General features: G+C 32.6%; 1 protein-coding gene, 1 long non-coding RNA gene and 1 other non-coding gene across 3 annotated transcripts in view; 1 reads left to right on the top strand and 2 right to left on the bottom strand.

The window, feature by feature from the left end:
- Nucleotides 1-22,166, bottom strand: part of LOC105336714 (uncharacterized) — a 408,324-nt gene that overhangs the window by 187,489 nt on the left and 198,669 nt on the right. The gene's annotated exons all lie outside the window — the stretch shown is intronic.
- LOC117687108 (uncharacterized) lies at nucleotides 354-2,982 on the top strand. Its single transcript, XR_010711805.1, has 3 exons — nucleotides 354-551; nucleotides 889-939; nucleotides 1,440-2,982. It is a non-coding gene; the product is annotated as an uncharacterized protein (transcript).
- LOC117687512 (tripartite motif-containing protein 3-like) lies at nucleotides 17,259-19,526 on the bottom strand. The gene is made up of 2 exons (XM_066065488.1): nucleotides 19,428-19,526; nucleotides 17,259-19,037 (listed from the first exon to the last, which is right to left on the bottom strand). The coding sequence occupies exon 2, from the start codon at nucleotides 19,028-19,030 to the stop codon at nucleotides 17,369-17,371; it is 1,662 nt and encodes a 553-aa protein (XP_065921560.1). The 5' UTR covers nucleotides 19,031-19,037; nucleotides 19,428-19,526; the 3' UTR covers nucleotides 17,259-17,368.

Below are 22,166 nucleotides of genomic sequence, written 5' to 3'. Positions count from 1 at the left end.
GACCAAATCGCGAATTTATTTCATAATATTTTGAAAATTGTTTATTTAATTTATTTTTTGTTGTTGTTATTGTTGTTGTGTGTTTGTAAGGAGGGTTTTTTTGGGAGAGGGTTGGATTTATAATTAGCAATTTACAGGTCCATTAACTAGAAATAGGACGTCCAATATCTTACAAATACATGTAGGTCAACCCCCCCCCCCGTTTTAGCTGCCTTATGTAACATTGCATGTATACAGATCGTGTGTGTATCGCATAGTGAAAGCCGTTGATCTACACAATCTGCCCATTACACTATGCTAAAAATAGCACGTCTGTGCATTCATGTATGTATTAATTAGCTTTATGTCTTGCAGCATCGTGCATATGTCTTCTTCAAGTATTTATTAATGTAAACATATAAAAGCCAGTTTTACCCGCCTCTTGAGATTGTGTACAATTGTAAGGCAAGATCTAGCGAAACAAAAAAAACAAAACAACAACAACAACAAAAACAACAAAAACAACAAAGATCCAACAATCTAGACGGCAGATCTTCATAGGGAATTAAAAGGTAAGTGTTTACTTAAAACATTACCGCTGGATGCTTCCATCTTAAATACATGTACTTGTCTATTTTGCTTGTACTCGAAGATGGTCCATCGAGTTGATAGGAAAAAAAGATAATATTCAATAGAAAATCTATACTGGTATATGATAAGATAATGAATTTAAGTAGAATAACAAATGTCTTTTATAGAGAGTTCAGTCTTTTAAATTACATGTTAATCATGTGTTATTGGTTGCATTTAAACATGTATGAAATCACACTAAAGCTAATGGTCTCCTGGAGCATTTAAAAAAATGATATCTAAGATTTTTGAGTTTTTATCTTATGTGTTACATTACAGAGATTACTCGTAACTGAGTGAACAATGTTATCCAGGGAAAACAAAAAGAAGGTATGTGAAATTTCAAATTTTAGGTTTTGGAAAAAAATTATGATTGTTTTATTTGCGACATGGAAGAACCTTTTTTTCTTAAAAGGGTAGGCATCTTTAAATTGTTTATTGTCGTATTTGCTCCATTAACATGGTTTTTGTGTTCCTCTTTTGCATGATGACGGTTAAACTGTAGGTGAAATGCCTATCAGTGTTTAACCAAATAATATTGAAGCAAAATTCATGTTAGCTAGGCAAACTGACCGTGTGCATTATCTTTCAATACATTTGATTTCGTGGATTATAACAACGACGAAACCAACTTAAACTTTGATTATAAACTGAATATTAAGGAAACTACGTTTTTTTGTGAGAAAGTTGTCCTTGATCCTAAGTAAATGCAATTGGTATACTTTACATGTTCATTCTATCATCTAGCGTAATCACAAGTTCATAAAAACGCATTTTTCTGTTTGAAAAATTACTGTATACATTATGTGCTTGACCACTGTATATTGTAGGGACTATTCAGAACAAAAAAGACAACAACAGAAATAACAGAGGGCCAGCATTTCTTGGAATGCGACAACTGTGAAACAAAACCTGCACAATTTCATTGTAAAACATGTCAAGGTCATCTCTGTGACGATTGCAGAAAGATTCACGAGACAAAAAGGTTAACCCAAGGTCATGTCGTCATTTTGTTGTCTGATTATGTAGCTGACCCGGTTGGGTGTCACCAAGAAGAGGAAGACCAATGCGCTTGTAAGATTAAGCAGAGGCTTAAAGCAGAAAGAAAGGAAATCGATGCCTATCGGTTGTCTCTCCTAGAACAAATGCGGGACGAGGAAAGAAAGAAACAAAGTCGTATATCTCGTAATGTTGAAAAGATTAAAGATAAAGTTGAAGAACATTTCGACAATATAATTGATATATTTACGGAATTGAAAGATGAATCGATCATAAAATTAGAAGAGGACGCGGAAAATGCCTGCCTCAGGTGCTATTGAAAAAACAATAGATGAAATAGATGACAAAATAGAGCTACTGGGGAATCAAGACAGCGAAATAGAAGATTATTTAAGCGAAGAATACGAGGACATGCACGAAGGCATGTGTATGTCAAATAAGGAAGAAAAGTTGATTCCAAAACGCGTGTCCTATGAAGTCCACAAGTTCTGTCCTGGAAGTTTGGATACCAGTTACGTGCTGCAAGTATTTGGGAATCCACCGTCTATAACCTTGAAATGAGGAAATTATATAAATATGTAAAAATGATATCCCATTGAAGCCCCCACTGTCTACGTCACCAACCTTGCATCGCTTTCAGAAAATGTGCAGAAGTTGTCACGTGAGAGACTAGTTGTAATTCATTAACTGGGCTCAATGTGGTCAAAGTGATCAGACAAAACTTAAAAAAAAACGAAAAAGATTTACTTTTGATGGACATTGTGTATTTTTAAAAACATCTTCAGCGATGCATAGGAAACATGCAGATAGCAGACAAAATATAAAAGATTACGTTGAACAGAAGACGATATGGTTTCCATGTTTTGGTATAATGGATTTTAATTTTGATTCCTTGCATATATACCTCGGACGAACCTGTGCTTAATTTTAAAATGAACAATGCCAAATCTGAAAGGGTGATTGAAATTGATTCGTGCAAGTCCACCAAACACGAAGAAAAGTATGACATAGACTGTCGAAGGACTCCCAGATTCGCTATTGGTGATGTGGTGATGTGGATATGTTTACTGCTGAGGAGGCGCCTGCGTCTCTTATATAGAAAGATAAAGAAACAGAAAGGGATGTTATTATACATACAATTCATTTATCATTTTATGCGAGAAAATTATGTCGAAGTGTGCCGAACATTTCTTAAAACCCCGCGGTTTCCGGATCAGTGAGATTTATTGTCATATTGAATTGGGCTAGTGGCTTTCAAGATCGTTTATTGAATGATCGCTAAAACAATCCCATTTATATTATGTACTATAGTGGTACACTGTTTTTTCTTAAGAGGTGGAAGCTTTTTTGGCATTAAAATGTGTTGAAATGAAATGCTGTTGTTATATTTTTATTTTCAGAACGTGCTGTTATTATTATATATGGGATAACTGAATTATCACGTATGAGATAAATGCCACGCGTAAAGGTTTTACTGATTTATCCACAAGTGCCTTTGAAATAGGGGCAATGGAAGCATCATAAGTTAATGTATAAGTATTTATGTTTTAGATAAACGTATGATACCGGTTTTTTTTTTTATATCAAGCTGAAAATAAATGCCAAGATATGTAAAGCGCTATTGTCAAATTTATGCTTTCAATTGACTGTAGCGTCGGTTGTAACATTATTAAAAAATTGCCTGTCTTAATCAAATAAGCTCTTTTTATACATTGTTGTATAAAGTCCTGTATACGTGAATGAGTCAGTGTGATTGGAATCCTGTTTACCTCACAGTATTATATTACACTCCATCAAGAAACTCATTTATATTTATAACAAGTTGTTGTCCTTTAAAAAAGGACTACAATACGTGGACCATTTGCATGTGTTTCCAACGAAAACGCGAAAGTCTTAAGATTATCAGAGATTCCACCGACTCTAGCCCTCTGCTTTTAACCACTAAATTTGTACGTTGTATTACGTATACATGTATGTATAGCCCTGACTTTCTATATCAGAATTTAAAGGATTCATACTTTTAAAATAATTTTGATCTATCTATGAATGAAGATTGCATGTATAGTATCAGGCATTCGGTGAATTCTACTATTTGCGCACACATTACGATTCGCACTACTTTGTTAACTATGCAGTGACAGCTTTGTGTAAATTAAACATTTCATATTTTGATGCATTTTTCTTGAGATTCAAACTTTTATAGTGACATAATTATTCAATCATACTTAAATGCTTAAAAAATTTAATCGGGAAGTTCTCTAGCCTCGACTACCTTAAATATATATTTAAGTTACATGTGTATTCGGAAAACAACAAAACATTGCAAATTATGCAATTTGATGCATGTTGTAGTTTCGGCATAACATTAACTTATTTTATAATACTGATAGTTCATATCACATGCCAATCATTTCTTGAAAAGAAATACTTTGTTTCTGTACTGTTTACCGACAACTTTACAATTACAGCGCCTTTTAACTTTTGTGTGCATATGGCACGGAATCCCGATCCCGATTCAGATAAACGTGTTAGCCTGGTTCCCTAAGCTACCCATTACGCACAGGAACCAAGCTAGCTCATGCGCAGGCTGAATTTTCCCCATAGCATCCGGTTTAACCTCGCTTATATATTTTCTGCGTGGACCTCAGGGTCCACGCAACAAGCTGATTTTATATTTCATACAACCCTCTCCTGAAGAGCATGATTTGTAACATGAATTGAATAGAATCTTACATCAAATTAAGAACACCCCCCCCCCCCCCCCCCCATCAATCATTTTTTTTACATTGGGCAATTTTGAGATATTTTTCACGATTTTTCAAAAAATTATGACAAATGTTTTAAATATAGCAAAATTGTATCATCATACATGTATCAAGGTAAAGTAAATGACTATCAAGTCCTGAAGCTTTTAAAGGGGCATGGTCACGATTTGGTTAAATTCTATTTTTCTGTTTTTATTATTTACAATGCTTTAAGAATGCATTTCTAATGATCAAATGAAATTTGAGAGTCAGTCGTTAAGTTTCAAGCAACATACAGAGCTCACAATTGTCATGCAAACAAGGCTCGTGCCCTGTTTTTGTTTATATAGGTTCAATATACAAGTAAAAATCTTTTTCAAGTTGATTTTTCATGATTATCCAGTTTAACGTATGTTGCACATGTGTTAAGTTCAAACATATGTGAAACGTATGTGGCACAATTAGCTGTGTACACGTTGCATTGGTATATTTGAGTTTTTTTTTTTAAAGAAAATCAATACAAAATATAAAGCGTCAACGAAAATAGATTTAGTCTAAAGGGTTTAAACATTCGCGTTATGCAATAACAAGCGATAGTCATGTCTCGGTAAATAAGTATGTCTTGTTTTTTTTCAGAAATACCTGGGTTGTTTGAATTTAGCTTTGGATTTTTCTATTGTGAATTATTTTACACCCAGTCAGTCAGAGAGACAAATTCACAGGTTCGCATACTTACAATAATATTTCGACTGTGTTCATTTGGAATTAACGTTGTATGATTTAAAGAAAATGTAGACTTCAGTTCAAAGAAAAAAAACAAGCACTGGTGAAACAAAAGTTAAGAGATGCCTACATACACAAAAAAGAAGAAGGTAAGATATTTAGAAATATATAGAACCTTTTTGATAAATTCAGATCTGATATGTCAAAATTTAAATCAATGTCTTAAAAACCTTACGACCTATAAACGATTAAATCTAAATTTTAAAAATATTTTTTTAAAGCAAATGCATTTTGTAAATGCAAAGGAACTCGAATTAATTTGAATACACAGAGGAAACGTGCTATAATTTGACAAGTCTATTTTTAGCCGGAGACAGAAGTTCTGACAGCTCAGCATTTCGTTGAATGCTTCAGTTGTGCCGAACCAGCAAACTATCATTGCAAGACATGTTCTGTCCGTCTATGTGAGAAATGCAAAATGCAGCATGGAACAAGAAATCTAACAAAAGACCACGTCGTCCTTACACTGTCGGAATATCTAGCAGAAGTGAAGAGCCAAATGGTAACTCCTCGCAAGATCAAACGCAATCTGAAAGAGGAGCAACAGGAAATACAGTCTGATTGTATTCCTACGCTGCTTAAACTAACCGAGGTTGAAAAATCTAAAAAAGAAAATATTTCTATCAAAGTCAAAGAAACGAAACGGCAAATTGAAGAACACCTTGAGAGAGTCATTGCCCAATTCCGAGATTGGAAAGAAGAGACCATTTCTGATCTGGAAAAAGAAGAAACCATTGCAAAAAATGTGATAGATAACATAATTAACGACACAGAAAAACAAATTGATCAGTTGCATATGCGTTGTAATGAAATTGACGATACGTTAAAGTTGAGTAATAATGCATTGGAAGGGTACATGTGTAAAAATTTGCACAAAAATAAACCAGAACCAATCCAATCGTCTTACCAGGTAAGTGAATTTTGCCCTGGAGAGATGGATAAAGAACAATTCCATACAATGTTTGGAAAACCGCCTTCTATTAGTCTTCAATGATTAATTCAAACAAATACGACTTTTGGCAGACTCTCTGATACCGAAATAATACTGTTTTATTGTAATAATACTGTATATCTGTATTCAGCCGAACTCTTCTCTGATACTTTATATATATACTAGTATTCATAAAATTGTGTGGAAAATGTTGTATTTTTACATCTTTTAATAGAAAATATTTTCACTTATAAAGCTGCTTAGTCGTAGTTAATCTTCATACAAACCAAATTTTCAAACAAAAAAGTTCTTCACATTATACCTACAAAATCCTTTGTTTCACAAAATCTGAAGATCAAATCGTGTTCATGAATATAAAGCTTTTTCTCATGGTTAAAAAACCTACATGTATAATCTTCAATGTTTGTTTTGAGGGTTATGGATTGTGAATATTTAATTTTAACTTTTGACAAATTACATCTTGTTTATATTAACATAGATCGCAAAGTGATACGGATGACGGTAGTCGTACTAGTGTATTAAAAAAAATGAGGAAATATCAATACTTTTTGAAAATATTAATACATGTAAATCATTTTGAACGTAATCACTTTCAATATTAAAGGTTCATAAATGCCCAAAAAATGAAATTATTATTAATGTTTGATTTTTTAAGTAAAATGAAATTATTCTTTAATATGTTAAATATTCCGAAAAAAATGTTTTTGTTGTTAACTTTTTTTTGTGGTCTTACATAAAAAAATGTTTACTTTCGATTTTGTCAGTTTTGCATTGCTTTCTCTGACACTTAACAATCATGTTTTAATCATGTTAACAATACATAGGCATACTGTGAAATCATGGGGGACCAATGTTTGTGGCTTCCGTTGGCAGCCGTTGCCTACGAATGTACATCCCCACTAACATATGTAAAGCATCTGTTCAATATTTATTAAAATTATTCCGAACTTGCTACGAAAGAAATTACGTTCCCACGAACCAGGCAATTTTTGGCAACCCACGAACATTGATCCCCCTCGAATAAAAATAATTCCACAGTATTTGGGACAGGTCACATAGATTTAGCTTATTAATTTGTGTTATATCAAAGTGATACGTTGTCATGACAATATATTAATATTCATAACAAATGTTCATGTGCAGTATGACAATATACAATTTTTATTATAGCAAAATAGTCATTTGGGCAAGTTTACGGTCACTGGATTAGCCAGAGTATACTTGTACATATGCACACATCTCTATATATGTACTTAGTAAAAATTGTTCACAATTTTTTTCTATATCTATATACCAATGTTATTTGTGTATACATGTATACTAGATGCAGACATTATTTGTCGAATTTATGGAACTCTAAATATTTTTGCCGTCTATAGTTTAAAACGAATCTCAATGAGATCATGTATATTTATATGCAACATTTATATAACAATAAAGGTCTGTACGATGATTTTTGTGCTTGAAGTTTTGAATATTAATTTGTTAGTTCTTATCAAAACAAATATAAAAAATGATAAAAATATTAATTGTCACTAAACTAAAGGAAAAAAATGCAGAGTTCGTGTCCGGTCGAGAATTTTCTTACGGGGAAACATTAGTAGTTATTACTTTATATGAAGATTGCTTATGATCTGAGGATGTGTTGTGACTTTGACCCAAGGTCATTGAACAAGTTCAAGGAAGGAAAGGTGCATACTTGTACCCAGTCTATATCTTTCTTATTAAGAAACATTGGAAGTTCTTAATTCACAAAAAGTTTGCTTATGGCCTAAGGTTGTGTCATACGAGTAATTTTGAAACAAAATTTGGTAAGTTCAAGGATATTGGCAGAAAACGTTCGGAATTTATGCAGGCTGTATATATTTTTTTTTTAGAGAAACCTTGCAAAGTCTTACATTATGTAAGAATTGCTTATGACCTAATTATAAGGCTGTGTCATTTCCTTGACTCAGGGTTAGTTGTGCTAGTTTAAGGACATTGTAAAAATAAGAATGCAGAATTTCTGTCTAGGACATATCTTGTAATGGAATAAGATTTGAAGCTGACATTTGACAGGATTAAAATCATTTTGGTTAGATTTACGGTAATCACCTTCATAGTGATTACATTGGCGTGTACGTGATACACAAAAATGTTAAAGCGTTGGAGTAGTCATCCAATGAAAGCGCTTCTCACCAGTATCTAAATATATACGACGGGATAACCATTAGCTGGTAACACCTGACAAAGAAGTTGATCGTAAGTATTGAGTGAAATATTTCAAGCATCCATATTAAGTGTTTAACTCAAAACAAAAGAACTAATTCTTGTTTTCGTTTTATGAACTCTTCAGAATTAGATGTTCATAGCGAAGAGGATATATACGTAAATTACGTAGAAACTTAAATAGATAGAATGTCTGACTCTACTTCATGCACCCATCTCCATACCTAAATGTATACATTTATGTAAAAGAATTCTTCCAGGTTAACATATTCACAGCTTAATAATTCAATTATATCAAAGTATACAGACGATTTGTTACATTATTAGATATTGTTTATATTTATCTTTCATACCTGTACGTGTTTGTGATACATTGCAGATAATGTCATAGGTAAATATTTGCAATATCAAGCAATACAAAGATAACAATACTAAATGCATGCAAAGATTAGCAATCTCAATCATATCATAGTTTAAATTACAATTTTTGCAACGAACACTTCTTCTTTAATTATATGTAAGGCCCGACCTAATGCTAAATACAACCAAAACATTATTAAATTAGTGATCTATTTACCGTTTATGTGCAACCTTTTTTTATGTGTTTAGTAAATCTAGACAGCAAACATATAAAGCACCAAACACAGTAAAATAATAAGCAGCATTGGTTCATCTTAAATGAATTCATGAAATTCTTGAAATGTCTTTAATCTGTTTGGAAATTAATTTTTTCTGAAATGAAAAAAAAATCAATTGATTATTTGATATGATTAAAAGTAATGTAGTTGATTCATCTTGTGCAGCTTATAATTATAAATCATGTAAGTTGTGTATAAATGAGTGTATTTTTTTCATATTATACAAATATTGACTGGGGTTGAGGGCAACATTGATTATATTAGCCCCCGAGGGACGAAATATTGCCCGACGCAAAGTGGAGGGCAATATTTTCGTCCCAAGGGGGCTAATATAATCAATGTTGCCCGAAAACACAGTCAACATTTGGTTTTTTTTATATGAAGAAACAAACCAAAATTTAAGAAAGTAATTATAAAACAGATCGCCGTGATTTTCTCAGCTCAACAACGAATTCACGAATTCAATTTTGTGCAAAGTTCATCTCCAAAATATCCTCAGCATGAAACGGTCACTGGTGATATTCTGCCGCCCGTAAGAATTAACATACAGATGTTCTACCTGATTTTAGTGCACAGTAATTAGCATTAGTAATCCTTCTATCCGTTACGATAGCAACCCGTCGCATTGTGCGTCCGTTGTTCACTTGCATTGACTGACTGTTTATTATGACTTCATCTTGTTTTGGAGTCGCGAAGAGTTATTTACGTCATCGTTTACGAAAAAACAAATCAGAAGCGATTAATTAAAATAGAGGGAATAATCCCTAGGTATTATTCCTAGCCGGTCAATATCAAAAAAAATATTTACCGGTCAATATTTTTCGGACGAGCTAATAACATAATTATTGACAATTCGTCTATATAGAGTTATATAGTGAGAATATTCTATTGAATGTATTAATCTTTTTTATTTTTTGGCTCACATGAGCTAAACGTTCTAACTATTTGTCCGTTGTCTGCCGTAGTAGTTGTAGTTGTCGACGTTGGCGATATTATAGATTTATATTCTCCGTGTAATATGTGCTGTAATTATCTTCTTCTCAAGAACCACAGTGCTAATATTAACCAAATACGGCGCACGACATCTTTAGTTGAAGGCTTTTCAAGTTGTTTCAAATGAAGAGTCACCCTTCAGTATAGGGGAGATAATAAAGTCTGATTAAAAATTCGTTTGCATATTTAGAAAATCTTACCAAATATGATTTGGTTAGAAAAAACTGTACTTTATATTCTCAAGTAGTGTAGTTTAGTGTTTTTGAAATCATTTTGATTCCTGGGAGCATGGTGGGCCAGTATGGGAGACTTTGGGGTGAATATTTATATATACATGAATAAAGAAAACTTTTTTTTTTAAATCTCCTCAAAAAGCGTTTAAGCAGAAAGACTTAGATAGAAAATCTCTTCAAATACCATCTGACCAAAATGATTGAAACTTATATGGAAGCTACCTTGGGTAGGATTTATTCAATCCTATTCAAATCATGATCCCCGGGATTGGATGAGGCCAAGATGGGGATTAAATGTGACACTTGAATGGAAAAAAATAATTTTCACTATAAAATTGGTTATGTAAATTCGAGTTTATTCATATCATGATCCAGGGAGTAGGGTGGAGTTACAGTCGGGGTTAAGCTTGCCATTAGATTTAAAAAAAAAAATTCGTAGATGAGAAAATGTGCAGAAGATATTTTTTGAAAAATGTGTAGAAATTTGAAAATCTGTATAAAAAATTGCTACTTTACTCAATTATCAAGTTATTTTGTATTTAATAACCTTAGGCTTATTTGAAAGAGTTATTGCTGTTGTTGGGCCTTTTGTTATGTAAGAAATGCCCAATAGAGCTTTAATTTGATTTTGAATAAATGAATATACAGGGTGTCCCAGAATATCTGATACCATTTACTCTGTAAAAACATTTGAATAACAGTATCTTATAAATGCACTATACATGAGGATCTGTATTTCATTCTCGCTCATTTTTTTCTTTGCATTTCAGAAAGATCACATATAATTAACGGAAGGATATCACGACAATGTACTCGAGCTTACGAAACATTCTAAAGATACCTCGTGTAAGTTAAACAGAAATGTTTATATGTATATATGGTATACTTGTCGTTACTTTATCTTCTGTAGATGTTTTAGATGTTTCCCATATGTGTCCTCTTTGAGGGCTAAGGTTTTTTTTTTTAAATATAACAAGTATGAAAAACACATGTATTGTTATTAAAGTATCCCACTCCTCACGTTTTGATTTCATTGCGCAGATGATTATATTTAAAATGGATATGATTTTATTTATTAACTCATCACAGAAAGATTCATCACAGAAAGATTAACATTTTATAATTGCACAACATGTATAAAGAAAACCCATTTGAATTCAAGAAACAAAAAAGTTTTTTGAGGAACTATTTTTTTGTGCGGAAGGATTATTAGACGAAATTGACAGAAACAAGCAATTTTATGATTTTTCTTTTCATTACACTTTATTCATTATTCACATTTTTAACATTGATAGGTTTGTGATATATCCCATGGGTTCTGTGTGACAGGTACAGAGTTAAATCTTGAGAAAGTGATAAAGTTTAGCTTTAATCGGGCAAATATATAGAAAATGTCTGAACTTTTTAAACTAAATTTTTCGAAAAATTATGTCAAAATGATAATGAATAAATATCTAGACAAACTGGATTAATCTTATAAAATTCTTGATATTCAAAAAGTTTTTATTCCAAATTAAACTGTAATTATTATAAAAATTGTCTATTTTAAGTGCAAAAAGGTCACAGAAAAATTTATGCAGTTTCGTACATAATTTTTTCGTAATCTCTCTATTTACTGTGACCATTGTGCATAATTGAAGACACTATTTGAAGAAATATGTTTGCTTAATCAAAATAGTGACAACAAATCCTAATCAGGCTGAAAATGCATTTTAGGTGCAAAAAGGTCAAATTGAATAGGACATAACTCAGAGGGATGAATACTGACCCCCCCATTATCTTTGTATTTTTTTAAAAGTATGTTTTGTCTACTGATGTCAATGATATACTTCTCAAGAAATTCTTGATACAACAACAGTGAGGAGTGGGATACCTTAAACCTATTTTTTCATGTTATTTAGCTGTATATTGCTTTGATTGCAAAACTTAAAAAAAGCTTATTGCTTTGAATTTAGTCAATAGCTGCATTTATACATTTTACAATATACAGATGATTTACTCTACAAAGTCAAGTTATTGTGAACTATAGCAAATTTATTCTATATCAAAGATATTGTTCATATTTTGAAAAGATCAACATCGTATATCGAGATACATGAATTGCAAAGAATATATAAACATCGTATTTTGTTTATACATATGATCTGTCATTTATTTTCAGCCAAATTCGGAGACAAGTGTGAAACGGAAGCTGCGCAGTTTTTCTGTAAATCATGCCAAGGTCACCTCTGTGAAAACTGCAAAATAGTACATGAATTAAAAAGGTTAACCCAGGACCATGCTGTTGTTTTGTTATCCAAGTATAAGACTGACCCATTTGTGTGTCAAGATTCAAAAAGAGGGAAATGTGCGTGTACAATCAAGAAACGTCTTAATAAAAAAAGAAGAAATTGAATCCCACTGGATGCCTTTCCTTGAAAAAATGCAAGAAGAAGAAGAAATGAAAAAGAAATTGCTATCAATATAAGTTAAAAATGAAATTAAAGGACATTTTGACTAAATTATTGAAAAATTTACCAATATAAAAGAGGAAACCATTCGCATTTTCGAAGAGGAGGAAGAAAAATGCTTCAGATGTCATTGACAAAACGATACTTGAAATAAAAGAAAGTACACGTAAATTAGAGGATCGAAAGGATGAATTAGGTATTATTTTAGCAGGAGAGGATGAAGATTTGAAGAAAAGCATGTGCATGAAAATTAAAGAAGAGAAGTTGACTCCAAAACGGATGTCCTTTGAGGTTGAAGATTTTCGTCCAGGCAGTTTGGAGAACAACATTGTGCAGCAGATTTTTGGGAAACGACCAGCTATATCAAATCATGAAACCGTTCAACATAACAGGTATGTGCATTATGGTATAACGATACAAAGAAACTGATTTATTTTAAAAAGCATTCAGTTTAAACAAATGTTAAAAAGATTGTCACATTGTAAACGGTAACGTTTCCTTTTCCAGGTTTGTTAACTGGGTCTCTTCGAAGTTAGAAAAAATCGAAATAAAATCGTCAAATCAGTGACAGAAATACACACTTTGGAGAAATTAAGTGATTGAATATGAATATTTTTACTTGTATGTTTTCTATAGGTATAATAAATCAGGACCACATGGACCATTTAATGTTTACTACACAGAAATAGTTTGCCATGTTATAATACGTGCCAATTTTGTCGCTAGTTAATGTTTAAAAAATGGGTTTTTACGAAAATCTAAAATTATTATATATATCGTAGTTCGTGTTTTTGTCAAAAAAAAAGATTTTAATATCAAACTCATTCGTACTTACAGTGTGGAACCTTAATTAACGTCAGCAATAAATGATACCGTATACAGGGAAATATTCATTCCTGTTTTATTTTTCGCCCCTTTCGCCCTCCTTTTCAGCGAGCAAATCTAAGACTGCAGGAATTCCAGTGTCACAAATTATCTCCCAACTGTGTCTGGGCAAAATCGAAACTAGCAAAAACCGTTTGCAAGTGTTGAATGGCAAATATTGCATTGAACACGGTATGAATTTTCCCTGTTACTGTTATTAACGTAATTACATATACATAAAGAGCGCACTTTAAATTATGAAATAAAGTGTTAAAAAGGAAATAATCATAATTTTGCAGATTGCTGTATTACAATCACAAAATTACAAATGCAACTTTCCGTGTAATATTTGCAGTATTTATAAAATATTAAATATTATAGCAAAAAACAGCATACAATGCATTTTTAGCTCACCTGAGCTGAAAGCTCAAGTGAGCTATTCTGATCACATTTTGTCCGTCGTCCGTCTGTCTGTCCGTCCGTCTGTCCATCTGTCTGTCCGTTTGTAAACTTTTTACATTTTGAACTTCTTCTCTAATTTCAACCAATTTGGCACAAAGCATCCTTATGGGAGGGCGAATATAAATTGCAGAAATAAAAGTCCGATCTGTATTCAAAGCGGAGAAAACCTTGAAACTGTAGAAAAAGGGGGGATGCATTTTTAAAAATCTTTTTCTCAAGAACTACCGAGTCCAATTCAACGTAGTTTAGCATAAATTATCCTTATGGGAAGGAAAATATAAATTGCAAAAATTAAGTGATAATTCTGTTTCAAATCTGAGTTATTACGAAAATAATGATAAAGGAAAGGCGTGTTTCAATCAGTTTAATAGCTTCGGGCTCGGCATACAGTAAAATGGGTAGGCAAGACTTGGCCTGAGCAAAACAAAAGATTGGCAGGTATTAATCTGCCAATCTCATTAAAATTTCGGGATATTTGATGGACCAGTATATTTGTATTCGCTGTAAATATTGCTGCAAAATAATGCGTATTTGGAATTGACGATTGCCGATCTGCCCCGGCTTTTATTTTGCCACGGCCCGGGTTTGCATACCCATTTTACCAAGACTCGTATTCCATACTTCTAAAACGAGGTTCTTTGTTTAAAGCAGCCATGACATTATACGAAAAAGGGTCGATCTGACTATGATGAATTTGCTTGATATGCAACAGTTCGCGTATGAAGGGAAATTTTTGAAACATGCAAAATATATTGGTGCCGATTTTGTGAAGTAAATTAAGGCTAAATATTTCAATGCGTTGACAGTTTTCACACATGACGTTAGTGTTAGCTTGTTCTGATTTTCGTTTCGTTTTCATTATTTATGCTTTGTAACCTGGGAACTATCGTCTTTATTTCGTGATTTTTACGTATCAAATCAAACAGAGACTTCGGTAAATCAAACAGTTAACTGTTTACCTGCGCAAATTAAGCAAAATCTGATGTATCAAAAAAGTACTGAAATACAATTCATTCTATCGGTAATTCGGCATTATCTTTTGCGTAATGATAGATTAATGCAATAGGTTTTGTTGAGATGCTCGGCATTTTCTGGAGTTTATTCAGTTTAAATAGAGTTTGATATCGCTGACGGAAATATGTAGGTATATACATGTATATATCTGATTGATTTCGAAAAAACAAATTGTGTTCTTTATTTGTTATAGTGCATGTTTCCTGTGTTTAATTGATTACAATTTCTATTTACTAACCATATTTGAGTGTTAAGCTTCGAATTGTAAGCAAGATACAGAGAGTTGCTCACAATTCTATGTTTGTACACAGATCTTAAAAACTAAAGATTAAAAAGTAAAAAATTGGTCAATATTTATTAAGAAAATTTTCAAAGTCTGTTCTTCCAGAAACCAACTTTAAAAACTTATTGTATTGTAAACTTGACCCTTTTTCGTCATTATTACTCCTACTGTACATGTGATCCTTGGCTGTGTTTGTGTTCATTGGTATAAACTTATTTTGAACCTCAAATACCAGTGAAATGGTCTTGAGTGAATAAAAGAATTGAAAATCTTAGGCCATTCTTTTTTCCACTTTAAATGCTGAATAGGAAATACCAAGTCATTTCCTATTCAGCAAATACAATCTTCCACTGGGTCACATGCTGACTGACGTTTTTCATATTAATTGTTGAACCATAATTAATCATCTGATTGTCTACGGACTTTTCCGGGTCCCCCCCCCCCATTACAGCAAAGAGCATAATGCGGGTGTGACCGGTCAGCAGAGACGCTCATTCCTCCTAGACACCTGATTCTATCTATATATCAATGAATATATCTATATATTTTTGAATGTCCGTGCTGCTCTGCCTTGAATTTGTATTTCGTTTAATGGCTTTTTTTTAGATGGTTGACGGTTTGTTATTGTCATTTTTCATTTACTTCCTCGCGACTCTATCATATATATGTACATGTACCATTGAAAAATGGTGTTTGGATTCCTATATATAAAAATGAATTTTAAATATTTGCGTATGGTGCATAAAAGCATAATAGAGGCCGGTCTTCTGCTGATGACGTAATTATTTATTAAAAGGGACGCTTGTCATTGATATTATTAGAACGAGATCCTTATAGATGTGCAAACTAGCGAGTATGCGTGGGGAAAAAATAAAGAATATAGTTTTCTAATCATCGATATTTTTAGTAACAGGGTTTTTATAGACACGTTTTAACAATGGATGGTGTCTATTATAAATATTTGATTTTCTTCACATTGCCTTTGGTACATTCACACGCATATGTGAGGAAAAAAACATCAACGCTGAGTTTCAAAAAAATCTTCCAACGATATATTTACAAATCGATGATATAAATATTTCTTACTTTATATAAAACCCGATACTCTATCGTATTTAAAACGTTTTGAAACGGAGTAAGGGTTTATATAAATAAATAGATTGATTTTAAATATTTATAACATTTTCTTTTATTTATAAAAAGGAGTTAATCAAGGGGGTAATCAAATAAAAAAAAAGTTCATGCTATATGTACATTAAATTTGAATAACCACTGTCATATTTATCACCACGTAATATTCAAAGAATGATTCCTTATTTCTTTTTTTTTATATAATCTTAGTAACTATGTGAAAGATAGGCAAGATCTTGTATTTTTAAGCATTTTATGACATTTTTGGTAAGAGATGTAGATACAACTTTGACGAATCTCGTTAAAAAACGCCAGGACGTCACAAAAGTTAACTGTTTTGTATTAATTTTCCGTTGCTTCTTTTAATTGTATTCTATTGTTTTATGAAAAATTGGTTTATCAAAGATCAAATCTTAATTATCTGAAATCTACACGTAGCTCTATATTGAAAAAATCTCATGTCACTTGACACTTAACTTTTTTTTGCTACAGTAGATGTATATTAAATACAGACAAAGCTTTCCCGATTTAGTACAATAGTTGTATATTATGAACAAACAGTGGTTACCAATTAACATAAAATTACTTTTAATCTAAAACATATTGCTGGATAAGCTACCATATACAGGGTTATTTTCACTCCATTTATTTTTTGCCCTTCTTTACCTGCAAATTGGTTCATTCCGTCTTGTATTAGCCCAGACACAATTGTGTCGTAATTTGAAACATTCAAATTCGCCCATTTTAAACTCGACCACTGACAAGGAAGGCAAAAGGGGCTAAAATGAAAGGGGGGAATATTTCCTTGTATACAGTATATTCAATGAAAATTAATCTCATCATTATTTATGAAAAGTGAATGAATAGAATAAATAAATCAATAAGAGTAAAAAACTACAATTTAGAATTTATTTAAAAGAAAATTCCAGTAACGAAATTTGATAAGCTTGTTTTCAGAAAAAGGTCACTTTTTTATTAACATCACATTTCAGCAATGGGTGATGTCTATCTTAAATATTTGATTTTCTCCACATTGCCTTTGGTAAATCCACACACAAACAGATTGTCGTTATCGTCCACACATACGCCAAGAGGATACTGCAGATCACAGTTATCAATGTAACGAAGAAACTGTCCATCCTGATCCAGAATGTGGATACAATGGTTGTTGAGGTCTGCTGTCAAGATACGACTCTGACTGTCTGTTGTGATACCGACGGGTTCAAATGGTTTGTTCTTGGTACCTGACGGACGACCGGTGTATCTCCATTTGAGTTTTCCGTCATGATTCACCACCACTACAGCACCAGCCTCAAAATCAGCTACACATATGTCATGATTTCTGTTTTCAGTAATGGGTTTAATATTTGCATTTCCTGAGTACAAGGATTTACCGTATCTGTCATATTGAATTGATTGTTTCTCTGTAGATCCCGAGTAACGGACAACTTTGGATTGAGTTTTATCATCACTGAAAATGGTAACTAGGATATCATCGGTAGAGGTGACACACAGTTGTGATGCTGCCCAACCCTGCATTGTGATCAACACTTCTGTCTGTCCATTCTTTACTATACTAACTGTCCCTGTTTTCCACAAAGTGTACAAAAGATTCCCATCACTGTCTATGGCTATATCATAAGGGAAATATCCTGAAGCTAGTTTGATTGTTTGAAGTAACACACCTCTAATACTAAAGCATTTGATCTCATTGGTCAGTGCACTTGTCCATATTTTATCTTCATTAAGACAAGTAACAATGTGTTGTTTTTCATACCCAGTCTGTATTGTGGCAACATGTTCCGGTTCATCCAGTAGTTCTCTTGCTGAAGTGTTGGGTTGGTTTAGTGACAATACATTTTCTTTGGTAGAAGTAGATAATGGGGTCATCTGTCCATACAAACTATACAGTTGCTTTCGGTCTATTGCTTTTGGAATGAATGTTGGGAGGGATACCTGAACCTTGGGTGGGAGTTTTCGGAACTGTCTGATTTTAGAGCTGTATTCAATGGTTGGAGATATATCAGTGGACTTCTCAATTTTTCTCAAGGCCAGAGATGTGTGTTTTATGAGAGACTGTATCTGTTTTATTTCATCCAAATGTTTCCTTAAAATGTCTCTATGCTTTACTTTTATCTCTTCTAAATCGGATTTCATTTTTTTGATGACGAAATCGATTTCTCTGTGCCATTGCTCTCCTTGTTTGGACATTGTTGTTGTAAGTTTCTCATATCCTCCATCCAGGTTGGCAAGCTGATTTTCCAAGTCCAGAGCAATTTCTTCATACGTAGGAGAAATAAGATTCTCCAACTCTTTTGTGTCTTTCTTAATAATTTCTTTCTTTTCATTGTAAACTTCTGTAACTTCTACAAAGTTATGTCCCTTGTGCTGTTTTGATGCAGTACAGGAAGAACAAACAAAAATGTTGCAATCTTTGCACTGTAATTCACAAGTTTTGTTTTGATGTATTCGACATTTCGGATAAATAAAGGTTGATCTTCGTTCCTGGAATGGGACTATTTTATGTTTGTCATATCCATCTGAGATGTGTTTGCCTATACATGGCGTGCATAGGTTGACATGACAAAAGTCACAGTAGTTGTGTACTATGGCGGTCTCACAAAGCTCACACCGTGGCACATCCTGGCCAATAGAATGAGAATCCATGGCATTTCTAAGAAAGAAAATTTAAAACTAATGATTGTTTGTTTAATGAAAATGATAAAAAAAATCCAAACTGTACGTAAAATCGGACTGAACGATATTTTATACTTCCCTTAAACACCACTCCCCTTTTTGAGTAATATTTTTCTTTTTAAGTCAGACTTTGATACAAATCATAAAACACTTTTCAAAACTTAACCTTAACACTTTTGAAAATCATTAGTTTATAATAAACGAAGTCGAAATAGTTGTACTTGACTCAGAAGTTAAACAGAATGTTATATAATCAAAGCGAAAGTAGCTTAATTTCTAATGTAATTAGAATTATATGTTTCAATCACACTAGCTCGCATCTAATGTATTAAATACGTTTAAACGCAATTATAGATAGATAACATACCTTGTTAACAAGAAATGACACAATCTCTAACTGCCTGGCATGCGTGTCTTAAACATGCCTGGTCCTGCTCTGGTTGCTTCCTGATCAGATATTGAAAAAATATCAGAGTTACTCCCCGTTCATCACTATCGCCGTTGTCAACAATCTAATTAAAACAGGTTTAGCTTTATTAAAAAGCTTCAGTCCACATTTGGCCGCGGGACACGGACCCCTGACGTTTATAATTGTTTTATAACAAATTAAAGTTTTTTAACTATTGTGGTCTGAGGTAATATAAACAAAAAGAAAAAAATTAAAAATATTTTCAAAAACCAGAAACTTTTTCAATCCAGAAGCAATTAAACGGTTAAAGCAAAGAGATATTAAACTCCTCTCCAATCTTTAAGTTCCTAAACGGCCAAGGAACTGAAAAGATTTAATATAATACAAGAGGCCCAGACCATGGGTAACAACGCTCATTTGAACAACAGTTCTTGTATGTATAAATATCATTTAATTTCAGAATTATTATATAAATAATTTTTTCAAAATTATATTCAAATATGAAGCTTTTTAAAACTTTCGTAAAACTATAATCTAGGCTTTCAGTTTTGCAACTGACCTTTCAACAATTGATTTGTGCGATGATATGATTCTGTTGTATTTTCTGTATTTTCGTCTTTCCTGTGGTGTTCATAAATTTTCTGGGTAGTGAACGTTGCAATCTTTGCACTGTAATTCACAGTTTTTGTTTTGAAGTGTTCCACATTTTGGATAAACGTTCCTGGGACGGTACTATTTTATGTTTAACATTTCCATCCGAGATGTGTTTGCCTAAACATGGCGTGCAGAGGTTGACATGACAAAAGTCATAGTAGCTGTGTTCTAAAACGGTCTCACAAAGGCCATACTTGGGCAGATCCTGTGCACTTGATTTAGGATCCACGGTTGTTCTATAAAATAAAAAAGACTTAAGGTAAATTTGTCTTATTAACTTTTTTACCTTTTTTCGATTTTTAGTAATCAGTACCAATTCATCGAAGAAAAAAAAACAAATCTTTGAAATTTGCCCGCGAGCATGTAAATCGTCACTGAGAATAATTTAAAACGAAACAGGTGTAAGGCGAATTCACATATGTACATTTATTTAGTTTACGTTCTATCAAATTGAAATTATATCGTTTAGTTTTTAAGGAATTTGTTTTTCTTTTCCATTATTTTGATGAGGAACTATATAATTAAGTGTTTTTTCTTGAATCTATATTTTATATAATCTAATTACTTATATCTTACTTACCATTTGATTATGCATTCATATTTTCGGTTCATTTTTTTATATATGTCTATAATATTATGAGAAATACGTTATCAAAAATTTGATTTCACCGTCTGCAATAATATATTGTAGACCTACATAGAACTGTCATAATTAGTCAAAATACAAAAAAAAATGTAAAATTTGTTTTAACAATTAATTCAAAATTTACAACATGAGAGAACTGTTCAGTGAGAGAAGGTTGATTTAAAACGGTAGAAATGTTCCTCGGCTAAGAAATAATATATTTAAAAGTACCAATAATTTCCTATTTTATAAACTAAATGACAACAGTTAAGATGCGTTGTTCTTGGTTGTTGTTGTTGTTTTTTTTTTTTTTTTTTTTTTTTTTTTTTTTTGAGATTAGATATAATCGTGAAATCAATATAACGCTTTCGCGCATTACATAGTGTTTTGAAATTTGTATATTATCTCTGTAGTTTCATGCACACTTTCCAGCTGATGCTAGAATACTAAGATCTCGTTTTTATTATAAGGAAATTTGTTTCTCTTTTCATCATTGGCAACAGTAAAAAGCCAAGTAGCATCCTACCGAACTATATCTCTAATCATTCACACAAATGAAAGCGAAAAGTTGCGAACTGGGAGAGGGCGGTCTAAGTTTTTGAACTTATGCCCAACCCCAGTTGTAATTCTGTACAAAAAACTATGTTCAAATCAAATCAAAAGTTGGGAGTGAAATAAACCCCATTCAAGTGAACTCTCTTTCCTTCAGTTTACTCGAGATACGCACTGAGCATTATTATTTAATTGACCTAAATTTAACCGGTCCTCTGTTAGATCTGATAAAGTGGGGTGCACGACAAATCCAGAATTTATTTTAAAGGGCGCCGGGGCGGGGTTTGGGGGTGGTAGGGGGGCGAGGAAAATTTTGTTTTACCTAGGGGTGCGACCTCATTGAAACCATATGCGTCGAAACCGGGAGGGGGGGGGGCTCCGCCCACTTTTTTTTTTAGGTTAGTCCCAACTATAACAATAATCTTTTTTTTTCTTGTGAAGATTTTTGATGAGTCTAGCCCCCCCCCCCATAATAATTTGCTTCCGACATCACTGGTTTCCATGTAAATTGAGCATCATTATTGTTGACATCTTTTCGCAGGCCGGAGTACTATAAATTTTAATTCGTGCTATGACCGAATAACACAATGGCTAAATTTATCATCAAGGGATAAGCTAAATTTTGAAAAATAAACATATGCAACGCTTCTGGTTCATTCTTCGAATCAAAAGCGAAAGTAGCTGCAGCTTATTGCTTGGAAAATTAAAAAAAAATATGTTTTCTTTTATAAATAATATTGTACGCCAGCTTCAAATATCATCATTCATATACACAATATTCATTTTTATAGTAATAAATTTGTCCCTTTACATAAAACCACTACAGATGTTAAAGCGTACCATGGGCTTCCTCAGACTAGCCATAC

This window comes from Magallana gigas, chromosome 1 (genome assembly GCF_963853765.1).
Source record: "Magallana gigas chromosome 1, xbMagGiga1.1, whole genome shotgun sequence".
NCBI classification, from domain to species: domain Eukaryota; kingdom Metazoa; phylum Mollusca; class Bivalvia; order Ostreida; family Ostreidae; genus Magallana; species Magallana gigas.
This window is presented reverse-complemented; position numbering and strand designations above follow the sequence as displayed.